Source organism: Mizuhopecten yessoensis, unplaced genomic scaffold (assembly GCF_002113885.1).
Source record: "Mizuhopecten yessoensis strain PY_sf001 unplaced genomic scaffold, ASM211388v2 scaffold11045, whole genome shotgun sequence".
NCBI lineage: Eukaryota > Metazoa > Mollusca > Bivalvia > Pectinida > Pectinidae > Mizuhopecten > Mizuhopecten yessoensis.
This window is the reverse complement of record NW_018408851.1, coordinates 838,660-852,525: the sequence shown is the minus strand read 5'-3', so window position 1 is coordinate 852,525 and position 13,866 is coordinate 838,660. Positions and strand designations below refer to the sequence as shown.

The 13,866-nt window shown below is 34.6% G+C and overlaps 2 protein-coding genes across 5 annotated transcripts in view; one reads left to right on the top strand and one right to left on the bottom strand.

Moving 5' to 3' along the window:
- Positions 1-8,799, top strand: part of LOC110464957 — a 31,540-nt gene extending 22,741 nt beyond the window's left edge. Inside the window, exons 12-17 of the mRNA XM_021520464.1 lie at positions 760-904; positions 2,285-2,393; positions 2,841-2,913; positions 4,660-4,824; positions 7,413-7,546; positions 7,872-8,799. Of these exons, the coding sequence (XP_021376139.1) occupies positions 760-904; positions 2,285-2,393; positions 2,841-2,913; positions 4,660-4,824; positions 7,413-7,546; positions 7,872-8,238 (993 nt within the window). The 3' untranslated portion in view covers positions 8,239-8,799. The remainder of the gene's footprint in view (positions 1-759; positions 905-2,284; positions 2,394-2,840; positions 2,914-4,659; positions 4,825-7,412; positions 7,547-7,871) is intronic.
- A 4,381-nt stretch (positions 8,800-13,180) lies between these two features.
- LOC110464976 overlaps positions 13,181-13,866 on the bottom strand; it is a 54,105-nt gene continuing 53,419 nt past the window's right edge. For 2 of the 4 annotated variants that reach the window (XM_021520503.1, XM_021520501.1), the window contains one exon: positions 13,182-13,700. In XM_021520503.1, coding sequence (XP_021376178.1) covers positions 13,481-13,700 — 220 coding nt within the window. In that variant the 3' untranslated portion in view covers positions 13,182-13,480. Of the gene's footprint in view, positions 13,701-13,866 lie in introns of all 4 variants that reach the window. The other 2 variants (XM_021520499.1, XM_021520500.1) reach the window with 2 other exon arrangements.

Below are 13,866 nucleotides of genomic sequence, written 5' to 3'. Positions count from 1 at the left end.
AATCCATTACAGAACCATATTGGTGGCTACATACCTGGTATGCAATATCCCCTTTAAGTATCGTGTACATATCTAGGATGGTTTATTCTGTGAGCATGATATATCATTATCCCTAAGTATGGCTTACTTCCTAAGCTTGTCATGTCGAAAACCCTATTAATGGTGTATTTACTGAACATGTCATGTCATACACCCTTAGTGATCAAAGAAATGACTTTGTTGATGATAAGTAGAATAAAGTTTTTTTTACATACATCAAGACTGTTAATTTAATGTCCAATAGACCACGTCATTGATGTACGACGGCAGATAGAGTCACCTTTTATCCGTACTGTTCATGGGTGAAGACCGATAAGAAAGTTTTGTGTCTCCTGCAAATACAGGTGGTCTGCTTTCCCGATGAAACGTTTTTGGGAAATCTCAATATGACAATATTTCCTTTTTTCTTCTTCTTTTCGATGGTGATCATCTAGATACTTCTTGTTAGTCCTCTGTCAGATTAATGTAACAAAGTGATACCTCAACTATCCTTATGTAATTTACTGGACTATTTCAAAATTGTCTACTGACAAGTAGAAGATGAACAAGGAATGTTTGACAGTTGCATGCTGACAAGTAGAAGATGAACAAGGACTGTTTTAAATTGGATACTGACTAGTAGAAGATGAACATGGATCGTTTTACAATGCCCACTAATACACCATTGATGTATATACTAGTGAGGGTTGCCATTTTATTCTGGGTTTTTTTTCTTTGAAGGCACGAGTGAGTGACGATTACCACTTGGTCGATGACCAGTGGAAGATAGGGATATCCTCCATCTTTGCCGACGCGATGGGTCTGGCACCGTACAAAGACACATTCTGGACATCTGAGACCCAGTCAGGCAATTCCCGCTATCCAGGTAAATACTTCCTCCTTTTTTTTTTTAGAATTGATGGTTTGACTCTTCCATACGTGTATACGTAGCTCGAGTGGTAGGCCTTATGGCATACACAGATAGAAGGAATTATTTACACGACAAATTGGTTTTCTTTGGTTTTGATGTCACCCCAGTTACTTTTGCTTTCTTGATTGAATCCGAGTTCTTATTTGAAACTTATTGTATCCTTTTCATTCCAAGCTTTAAATTTTGTTCTGAATGGCCACTTTACTCGGTACTTTAAAATATATTCAGATAATAAATTCTTCATTTTCACAGAAATTGCTCATGTAAAGTCAGTTGAAAGCAAGCATGATTGGCCTCTTCGGATAATCTTAGAGTTATTGAAAAAAAATCAATGCGGGTATAAGTAAACCAAAGGATGACAATTCTGGTTTTGTATGGTTTACACAAATACAAATCAATTGTAGCTAGATTTCAAATTACTATTATAATTTTCCGTATTATTATAGTAATGATATCTAAAATCTTGCACTAATACAGGACATGTCATCAAAGAGATACAATGTTAGTGATGTAAATACAACCTATAGATGTCGACTATATCTAATTCCAAGAGGGCAGTGCAGTTTAAATTCATTAATATTTACAGTGCCATAGTGGGACTGTGTTATTCAAGTGTTTCACATATGACAAATAGACTTTATTCATACTTTAAATATAAACTAGGTAATATATAAAGCTTAAACCTTCTAATCAAGTGCAACACAGAAACTAGGTTTTTGAGAACAATGAAGGTATATGTACAAATGAATGGCTACATTGTCATTTATCTACCTAATACTCACAATCGGGCACGTTAGTAAAACTCAACTACACAGCATACTGACAATCAATTAAGTAAAGACACGTAATGTATGCACTTGCAAATTTCCGAGAAAATTATCGAGAGTTTGTCGCGAAATGGTGTTTTCCAATCCAAATACTTACAGGCGAGTGGTCGGTAATTGACAGTAACCTGGAGGTTTCTCCCACATGTTACGTTCACTGTATGTAATCTGGTTTTCTGTATTGATTCCCAGAAGTAGCGATGTTTAAACAAGGCAAATATAAAACTTTGTGTATAATATAAGCTTGAATTGTCAGTTTTACTTTTTTTTTAAGGTTTTTAAAGTGGAAACGAAAATCAAATCAATGTGAAACTCTTGAGAGATATTATTTCGACCCCCCTCGTCCCGTAAAACACCGGCACATAAAGAAATCAATCAGGGAAATAATTGTGTTGGAAAGAGTCTTGTTTTAACTTTCATAAATGAAATATTTCAAAATTCGCTTCAAATGGGGGATTTAAAAATGATTTTTCAGCTAAACTGATGTCGTTGTATGTATCCGTTATCACAGATATAACTGAACCTTACCCAGCCCTTCAGTCGCTGGTATCAACACTCAGTAAGGGGCCGGTCGGGCCGGGCGATAAACTCAACGCCACTAATAGAGAAGTTCTGCTCAGGTATTATCTTCATCATATATACTGATATATGTTTTGAAATCAGAGTAGGTATCAAAAGTGTACGAATCGGCGACTGAGTGGCGAGTTGAGAGTGACGATGACCTTCTCGTGAATCGCTGAAACAAACATTTAAATTGTGGGCGTGTACTGTTTGGACACCGGTCGTTGATACCGTGACGGTTTTCATTGTAATGCGATTCAAAAGTAAACTATTGTTTTTCTACCAATTGACCATTGATATACATGTTTAACAGTGTTTATTGAATTGTATTTAAGTTTCTAGTTGCAAAATAATGCCGTGTTAAATTGTAGAACTGACATCGTTATTGTAACTTGATGGCACACTCGTCCTTCAGACCTTGTGCAACTTTATTATGTTTTGAAGATATATTTCATGATGTCCCATACAACGGATTGATTGGTTAACACAACTAATACTCTGAACAGGTGCTGTAACGACGAAGGTCTTATTTTGAAGCCATCTCGACCCGCAAAAGCTATTGATCGGCAATTAATTAAGGTAATAAATCTTTATGCAAACGAGTAAGGTAACACCATGAATGACTAAATGGTTATCATGGAATTTAACTTCCAATTACCATTAATAAAATTAACAGTGTGATGGAATCGACCTTCTATTGTACATTTACTGAAATATGTTACTGATAATTATCTCTGCAAATCAAAAGAGACAATAATTTAATCTAGTATCTAACCTCTGTAACGGATCAAAACCCACAAGTAATGTTAGTTGACTTTTATTATTTTATTGTTTCGAAAAATAAAATGGTTCTCGATGACGTCACAAGCGTTATAGTCATGTTATGTGCTACCTGACACATAGTGTTACTGTATTAATGTTGTCTGCCTTATTATATTCTAGATCACAGTTTTGAATCAAATGTTATCATATTATGCAATATGTTTTTTAATATACTATTTTTTATGCATTGCAACTATTCTATTTCTAAGCCCTTTTCAAAAGAAGTTTTCCATGAAAATCACATAATGGAATAAATTTAACAGAATTTTAGTTGTTAGAAATAGAAAATAAAAGTTAAAAAAAAGAAATAGAAAACGTAAAAACAAAGATAGAAAGCTGTAGATTACAATAACCACCCTTTACCATTGTTGCCATCTAGTATTTATAACTGCAAAGTTTAAAATTAGTATCCAATTTATAGGCCACAAAACCCATATAAAACTTGACAGGGGAAGTGACTAAAAGCCGTACAATGTCCTTTTGGCTTTCTTCTTCTTCGATATAAAAGTGAGAATACTCCAAGTCGAAAAAAGCCCAGAGTGGAACTCTTCTTAATATAAGTGATGCAGTGGTACCATTTATGTTATCTTGAATTCCCTTTTACACACTAAAATAGTTTGAAACTCTGTTAGGAAAAAGGCATTTATATCAACGTAACATATATCCATAAACATTGATACTATCATGAAACGTTAATGTGACCATATAAACATATGTATATATACATACATACAAATACGCATATAACGTTAATGTGACCATATATATATATGTATATATATATGGGGCAAAGAAGTAATTCCAACAGTGTGGACAAGTTTAGGTTGTCAAATTTTCGGAGCGATCCGCTTCTTTTTCAAGACACAGTGAAACAGAACAGTTACATGTACATATACATCATATTACAAGAAGATAAAATTGATATCCTATATGTATATTTATATACATACAGATAGGCATATAGCGTTAATGTGACCATACATATATACAAATATGCTGATGCCAAGACACCTATGGATCTTAGGCATGATCTGCAAGAGGTCAAGGTCACAGTTGCTTCATATAGAATTTTGTTTTTTGTGCTTTTCGGGATGATTACTTCGGAATGAATGACCATACAAATTTAAAAAAATTAGTGTCACTATCATGTTGTATGCCCCTGTTATATCAAAAAAATCTCATGCTTTACTTGAAAATACATGATACCCTTTTTCCGATCAGGAAAATAATTGCTTTTAATCATGACGTCACAATGGAAGATGCCGGCGGAAGTCCATTTAACCACGTTATGACATTAGCATCGAACGGTTCAGGAGTGAAGTATATGGATCGATGGGGGTGTCATTTAACATTAATTTCACACATATCTTTTAACGTCCAATATATCATGTTATATAACGTCATTAATGTCACATGTATCATATTAAATCACTTAACGTTGATCATTAACGTTTGTTTAACATGACGCTTTCTGTTGTAATATGGTTTAAATTCTGACTTTAGAGAGCTTTCCCGGGCGTCGACGGGCCTGTCGGAGAGGTATGGACTACCTATTCTAAGATTAAACAACAGAACCAATCACCTTATACTTACTTCGGTATCCTGTTTGCAGCAAACATGACGTCTGATTATCTCATCTATCCAAATCAGACTGGATTCCCATCAGAGGTAATTTCCGTGTTGCTGTTATTACATAAATTAAACTTCTTTAAACACTTTATATACTTAACCTGTTTTTTTTCTATTCCTAACTGTTAAGTTGGCATGCTAGTGCTGGCGAGTATGAATGCTAACTGTTCAGTTGGCATTCTAGTGCTGGTGAGTATGTTTGCTAACTGTTCAGTTGGTATTCTAGTGCTGGTGAGAATGGATGCTAACTGTTCAGTTGATATTCTTGTGCTGGTGAGTATGTGTGCTAACTGTTCAGTTGGTATTCTAGTGCTGGTGAGTATGGATGCTAACTGCTCAGTTGGTATTCTAGTGCTGGTGAGTATGTGTGCTAACTGTTCAGTTGGCATTCTAGTGCTGGTGAGTATGTGTGCTAACTGTTCGGTTGGTATTCTAGTGCTGATGAGTATGTGTGCCAACTGTTCAGTTGGTATTCTAGTGCTGGTGAGTATGTATGCTAACTGTTCAGATGGCATTCTAGTGCTGGTGAGTATGTGTGCTAACTGTTCGGTTGGTATTCTAGTGCTGATGAGTATGTGTGCTAACTGTTCAGTTGGTATGCTAGTGCTGGTGAGTATGTGTGCTAACTGTTCAGTTGGTATTCTAGTTCTGGTGAGTATGGATGCTAACTGCTCAGTTGGTATTCTAGTGCTAGTGAGTATGTGTGCTAACTGTTCAGTTGGCATTCTAATGCTGGTGAGTATGTGTGCTAACTGTTCAGTTGGCATTCTAGTGTGTGTGCTAACTTTTCAGTTGGTATTCTAGTGCTGGTGAGTATGTGTGCTAACTGTTCGGTTGGTATTCTAGTGCTGATGAGTATGTGTGCTAACTGTTCAGTTGGTATTCTAGTGCTGGTGAGTATGTGTGCTAACTGTTCAGTTGGTATTCTAGTGCTGGTTAGTATGGATGCTAACTGGAAGAATTTAATGTCTTATTCACACTTTTGTTTGTTTTCAATAACACAGAAGTAATACCTTTCAAATTGAATAAATATGTATAATCCGTCAATAGCTAGTTATTGAATTGTTTTAAGAATATTGCCTTTTTATGTGACTTTCACCCAAAGTTGATGATAAATTAGATTATAAATATAGCCTGTTTTTCAGTGACTTTAATCCTTAATGTATATGATTGCACTGTATTTAGTGGTATTGAAGAAAGAAATGGATCGTGAGCTGTTGCTATTGTTTTATTGTTTTCCTGCTTAATGCTTGTTGATTTGGGTGGGGGTGGGGTGGGGGTGAGGGTGGGGGGGCTGATGCTTAATAACAAGTATAGATAGACACGGTAATACATCATGCACACAGCTACACTTTTAGGGGAAAGCAGATGCAGTGCAACAATGGTGATAGGTCTCCAACAATCCGGAACACTGGTGATCCGAAAAATAAATTTCGTAACATAACACCAAGAAGCAAATATCGAATAAATAAATAAATTCATTTCGACGAAACATTTTGTATATTTGATGCACATTAGTATGTTTCCTTGCAAGCCCTGCTGTAATTTACTGCTAGAATTCGAGTCCTAGACACACTTATCTCATCAATATCAGGACTAAAGGTTAGTGTCATTCGAAGAAGGGGACCAATTTGTTACTAGTCGACGGAGAGAGCTATCTTAATTTTATTGTTGCATGGTATGTAGCAGAATTAAAATGAATTCTCCGGAGAGAAATGAGAGTTGACTTTCCTTTCAAATATAGTTGATTAAATTACTGTTATGTATTTTGTCACATCGTTTGCAAGCTAGCGAAAAATCAAGTTTCTCTACACGGATGGATTTGTCCCATTTCTATAACTGAATGGTTTTGTTTTACGATTTTCCTCGTTCATGGATCAAATTTCCCCAATACAAATGCACTATTGTACCGTTGTGCATATATAAATCGTAATATGAATACTGTCAAATTATAATTAAATCTTCGTTTCATAGTTTTTATGATAATATTTATCATCTAGACACACATTATTTTTAGTTTAGAGATATTATGTTTCTATACCATGCGTATTATATACGTTTTGAAAATGTATTAGGAGGTCTAACTGTGCCTATCATTGTGCTAGGATACACACCTTATCATGTACTGTCCTAGTCTCTTGTCAGACCGTGAAGCAATAACAACGACGAAAACAAATGACTCGTGCAATACCATACAAGGCTTGTGAATACATAGCAATACATGATGGTGCAATAACTCACTGAACAAGCCTAAAACAATATGTCAGGATATCTTTGGAGTGATCTACTATGTACGTATCTCTAAAGCTTTAACAAGTCCTAGCATGGTAAAAAATAAAGGAATGGAATTTCATAACAGTAGTGCATGGATGTCTCTTTACCTCTTTACATTTTCTCTCGGCTTAGTCTACCAAACAGTTTATAGCACAGCAATGTTATTTGAAAACGAAATTGATTAAAAAGAAGTCTACGCCTCCAGGGAAGACATGTTTAATTTTCATTAACCGAGTTCAGCATACCGTTATTTCCGTTTTCTACACTTTATGTATCTAGCACTACACAACACAGTGCAAGTAAAGTAGTAATTCCGATTTGATTTGTAGATATAAAATGTTTTTATTCCACAGCTTTCTTCAGGGGTAGTGTTCTCGTACACTGATGTTTATAACTATTCCAAGTTTGATAACAACAACCCACTCCATCTGAAAGGCTGCACAGACGAGAACTTCTGTCTCTACTACTTTTCCACTGTCTTCTTCATGTAAGTTCGATGGTGTTCGATGATCAAATTTCTCAAAGTGATTCGCCGCGTTATAATTCACCGAAGATAAGTTATGGGATTGTTTTGTTACAATATGATATTTTAATGGATACAATTGTTTCAACATTTGATATCATATAGGATTCTAAACCCATGGTATGCAGCCGAGCTACCATTTGATACGTGAATGGAGCATTGTGATGCATACTGAAGTTAAGAAACGCAAGGGTCTCGAAGACAATGTGAATTGAGATGGTCATATTGTTATATTTGTTTCTCTATATTGAATGTCATTTATAATTCGTGCTACAACCTTATTTTTCAGGAATGGAACTACTATTGGTGTTTTAGGCGAGATAAACAAGTGGGTACCCATGTCTCCCCAGCGTGTAAACCTGGTGGTGCGAGGGGAGACAACTGTTGATGTAGTCGTGACCGGGGTACCATACGAGGAACTGGAGATGTCCTTCCTCATTAAAAACCAGGTCAAGAACTATGTATGTCAGCTCGGACCGTCCGGCCAGGCAACATTTAGCACGTCATTGGGAGGATGTACGAACTATGTGTCATCTACACATCACCCATTAACCTCGCGTAACCCAAATGGTAACAAGGGCACGTCAATCAAATCCTCGTTAAATATACTTTTTACTAGTATTGTATTGATTGCAAGTGCATTGTTTTTACACTAGATAAAGTTATAGTTTGACTCTGCTGATTTTTGTGCTGTAAAGCTATATAATAATGTATCTTGTTTAAATAAATGAAAAATGTCTAAAGAAATGAGGCCAATCATTAATTAAGTATTTGATGTTTTCATTTCGAGATAATGTCAGCTGTACCAGTAAATGTATTGTCAATGCGTGGATACAAGACCAGGAATCTTTAGGATAATTATTGTTTCGTTTGCTTCGGCCCCGTGTCTACAAACAATGCACATGCGACTTTCTATACATTACAGTATAGTAAATGTCATCTACGTTATAAGTACTGTTAAATATTCAAGTTGTTCAACTTACATAATGTAAATGTTGTCTTTACTACGGGCTAAACTGTTTATGATGGTCCATGTATTTTTATTTTCATGCCGCTGGTGCCATTAAATAAAGTTAAGAACGTGATTATTTGATATGCAGAACATATTGCAAATTCAATTTATGCAATTTGCTTAGGCAATAACGATTGTAATGTTTCTTGGAGTTTCTGTACCATTTTGTACCATTTTCTGTTTTATTACAATAAATCTATTGTACTGATGTTTTAGTTATTGTAAATTTTGTATACGTTCCCAAAGCAAACGCAGGAATATGATTGTTTTTGAAAGTTATTCCGGTGAAATATAGTCATAAATGGTGCGTTGGATATAAGCGGAGGTTTCTACCATAAAAATCTCAATATAGTAATACCGAGGATGAGTGGAATTTAGTATTTCTATACGTGCAGTGGCTCATATAATTCCAAATAGCTTCATGGAGTATATCTAGGTCCTACCTCTGTAATAATCATATCGAGGTCATGATGAGAAATACATCTGTCAGTTAGAGAAGTCTCGGTTTCAATAGATCATTCTTTGTATTTTATTATGATTTTATTGTTTTATCCGGCAAAATATAGTTTCTTGGAAACCGAACGTGTTCATGTAAAACTTAAATTCACTCACCATTTATGTACATCAGTCTCTTTCATAATATACCCCCATCAGTCTATTTCTCCGATGAAGAGAGAAACGCTTCTTGTGTATGTTGTAAGTACGATCTACCTTACCTGGTAGTAGCAATGTAACAGTCCTAGTACACCCTGTCACGTCTGCATTGTAACAGCAAATTTTATTGGTCAATCTTGCAAATCTAACCATATGATAACATTCACATACAATAAAATTAATAGGCTCACCCAGTGATTTTCTGCATGTTGACCTAGAACGATTGCAAAAGTACAGACATTTTGGAGGCAACGCTGATTAGATTTCATTCCTACTGACCCAATGTTTATTACATTGTCAAAATCAAATTAGTTTCAACATGCAACACGTTTGCTGTGACGATTTTGCCTGTGTATGCTAGTGTCAAATCAAACCTTATTGAAAATTACACCAAAGTGAATTCTGAACCAATTACGTTTTTTGAGTTAAAAAACCCGCCGCTTTTGATAGACCACAAACGAGAGCTGAAGTGAAAAGCTAAATATGTGTTTAGTGTTATTTTGTTGGAATAGTTAATCAAACTTTACGACTGCATCGATTAAGTAATTTTATCTTAGAGATCGAATTAAATTATATATAATGAATACATTTAAAAAAAAAAAAAAAAGATTTCTATTTCTTCATCAATATTTTTCTCAAAAACGACTTATCTTTTTAAAAACATCCTAATGAATACAAACACGGAGCCGTTTTAAAACAATCAGGAAAGGGATATTGTGCTTGCCTCCTCAAATCAGTGTAGAAGTGGTTTCCAGATAATGAAAAAATTTTGTAGCCTAAAATGGAGTATTTAGTATTTATTAATAGCTTCTCAATATTGCAATATGCTAATATTTTTTCAATAAAATATCAGTTTAAGGAGTGTCATTATTCTTTCCCTGTCCATGAGGGAAAAAATATCTTGCTTACAAATGTAGTTTTTAATTTTCACTATATTAATAATAATAAAAAACAATGGCTCCTTTGTGAAACGGAAAGAAAGGAGGGGTTATGAGAGTTTTTTTCTTTTTTTCTTCTTCAAGCTAATGTGCTGAACCCTATTTACATATTTTGGGGGCCAAAAGGGTTAACTTTCGATTCAATATAATAATAATAATAATGAAATTTATATAATGAGGATAAAAGAACTTGTTAGTAAAACATGGTAGGTGTTAAGATCTGGTGTGGTACATTTTATGATGTCGTGAAATTTCATGAAAAATATATTAAGCTCTTTTATTGTCACAATATATTGTAATATTCGGATGTATAACTAAATATTAATACTTCAATTTCAGTCTAGCCCATATTTTGAATGAGTACATGTATTGTACAACAACAAATTAAAGTGATGTTCAAAATAACAATACCAGTTTAGCAACTTATACTATTAGATACATGCATTTCTATTGCTAGTTACTAACTTAATCTATACCACAAATAATTGAGGTCTCCTGTTCTCCAACAGCGCTTGTTTGTTTTTCTCTTATGGATGAAATACACTGGTCAGTACCGCAGGATTCAAAGTACAAAGTTAATGAGATCGGCATTACATCGTCAACAATGGATAGACGTGTTTCAACGATATGACATAATTCATCAAGGACCGCTATTGTTAGGATCCTAAAATCATTGAATAGATCATAACTACTCTCATGTAAATACAAATTATTTGTGTTTCAGAAAATTGGGTTGTGGGCATTATAATTGCTGATAAAATAGCATAAAACCCTGTAGGGTATAGCCAGTAGACACTGCTGCAGCGTAATGCTAAATCTTATATATACCAATAGAAAAACGTTTATCTTATATGGGTGTTTTCCTGTCTTAGGGCATGAGCAGGTCTATAATGAGTTGATAATTTAATTAAATAAGTGCATTTTAGTCGTGATGTTTATGTTAACAAAAACAAACACAAAATAACTCCATCGGTCTTTAAGCGTTCGTTTGGTTAAAGTATGTAATATATATAAAAAAAAACTGTTTTACCAAATGGCGGAACAATCATTATTGCAGGAACAATATACTCTTTTCTAAGGTAACCAGTTACGTCAATCGGAAATAACTCGGGTATTTCCGTCGTAAATTTGACGTCACGTCTTCATTCGCTCGAATACTGAAACAGTTAGATGGAAAGACCCGAACAGTTTCCAAACGGAAAATAATCTCTAGGTTCTTACATTTTACTGAATCTAAACAACATTTTCAGTCGATAGGTTTAATTAAGGGCTGAACATAAAGGTAACGAACCATTTGTGGTCAAGGGCTTGTTCCCTTGTCTTAGTCAATTTATAGATAGCTAGAAAAAGTGTTAATCATGATGAAGTTTTTAAAGTTAGATTTATCACCCTCATCCTCAAAAGGTACAACGGACATAAATGACGTATTTAATTTAGACGAAGTTAACCTGAAGAGTAGTTTCATGTGAACCCACTTGTTTAAACACTGCAATCCTACTTTTCAAAATGCTATCGTCAAAAACCAATACAACGGAAGTGACTGTTTGTATTTGCAGTATTTGGTGTGTCTAAGTGTACCTAAGTTATAACATTGTGAAGGAGATACATGGACACCATTTTAATTTGAACTATGTCTAGTACCTGTACTGGTACCACCATGTAGTCCTAAAGGCTAATGGTACACCATGGAGCCGTGCACAGCTCTAACTAACACACTGGTGTCCATCACACGCTTAAACTCTCAAGCTTCGATGCTAGTATGATGTCAATTTCAAGTACATGTATCAGTTTAATATTGATTTTCCCCCACAGCAATAAATCATGCACAGTTAGACCGGTCTGCTGTTGTTGGTAAGTTTGATGAATTTAATGTGAATATTGTCAGCGAAATTATTTCTAATAATCTTTAACTTATCTCATTAAATCTAAAAACTGAACAACCGACGCTGATTTAGTCTGCTTTAGGTCGAATTTGTCTTCACTTCTATGAGTTACAAAACCTGGCTTGGTTTTTCCTTTTTTCAATTTACCACGCGTATTCTCGTGCAGACTTTAGTTATGATATTTAACAATATTGGATTGGCACGGTCTGGGTTTGTAGATTAAAGGGAAATACAATAACTGAATGTGATTTTGTGAAAAAAAATGTAACCTTAACTCCATTTGTTATCCTGCGCTGGCCGGTTTATTCTGAACATAACCACTTCTGACGATGTTAGAAAGTGATGACCAGACTCTAACATTCAGAAAATGTTTAGCTCTTAAGGTCCTTCTTAATCTAAGTTTTATTTTATTTGATCTTTTCCATTTGTTGTTTTTAATACGACTTTCTGCGTCTGTGGTTCATCTACTGTTTCGTAGTAAGGGGTAATTTCTAAGCATAGAGTATTCAATACATTTTTCATTTGAAGTTATGTGTGGGGAAATATAAGGCTTCAACAAATCTGATCTAGAGAATCGAAACGTTATTGAAGTTAAACCTTTCTCTAATTTCGTGGCTAAAACTGTTCGGAGTTGAATAAACTTACCTTCGGCAATTGTAAGAAAAGGAAGACAAAATCAATACCAAACCTATATTTAATTCTATATGGTTTTAACGAATGTTTTTGAGTGTAAACATTCTTAGTTTATGGAATGAATATCATAGCATATGGAAACTAAGTCATTATTCCTTGTCCATCACGTAATTCAGGTTTTTTTGACCACCAAGTGTACTTTTGAATCTATCACTTATTGCAGGTTTATTACTTAATGCAGTCTTAGATACAAAGTATAGTTTTTGTAAGTTTGCGTAAGCTTTCGTCATTGTCGAGTCTAACTTCTTGTCTCACGAAGGATGGGTGTGTCACTCGTTCGCTTCATGCATGAAATTAAACGTGTTATATATATGGTCAGTTGGAGTATTTTACGTAATCAGCATGTCATGTATTTGATATAAATGAATTAAGCAACTTTTTGTTTATTAGGCAACAAGGTTTAAAAATAACACAGCTCACCACCTTGTTTATTCAAATCAAAATATTTAATGAAAAACCCCACAAGTTTTACAAAATTAATGGACTATTAGATTGATATAATCGGAAGTCTGATTTAATGGATCTAGAGAATTTGGTATAATAAAGTGTATACTCTGTTTCATATTTGGGATACCTGTCAACGTCAAAAACAGGGTCATGTTGAGATGAGAAGAATTGCATTCCTCGACACAAAAAGGCATAGCAAAAATAGAAAATGCATCGTATGGATTTATTTTCATGAGCGAGGATTCAATGACATCATGCTTTTACGTGTATTTTAATTTGTACACATTTTAGCTCTGGAGCTGCAACGGGGAAATCTCTCACAACAGTCACGTGAGGATCTGCATGGGAAACCGTACCAACAGTCATAACATATCTTAGCGCTTTTGTCACAAATATTGTGATAACGACAACAATCTTTGCTAGAGTTGCATTTCTGCCGGTAGCATTTCTGGTTTGGGAGGCGGGTCCATGGCTTCCAGTAGGAATGGTACCTGGAATGAGACAACAGTTACTTGCAAAATAAATATATATTCAAACCGACATAATTAGATAAGGCTTTAACAAAAACTGTCTACAAATTAGATAAGGCTTAAACCAAAACTGTCTACAAATTAGATAAGGCTTTAACAAAAACTGTCTACAAATTAGATAAGGCTT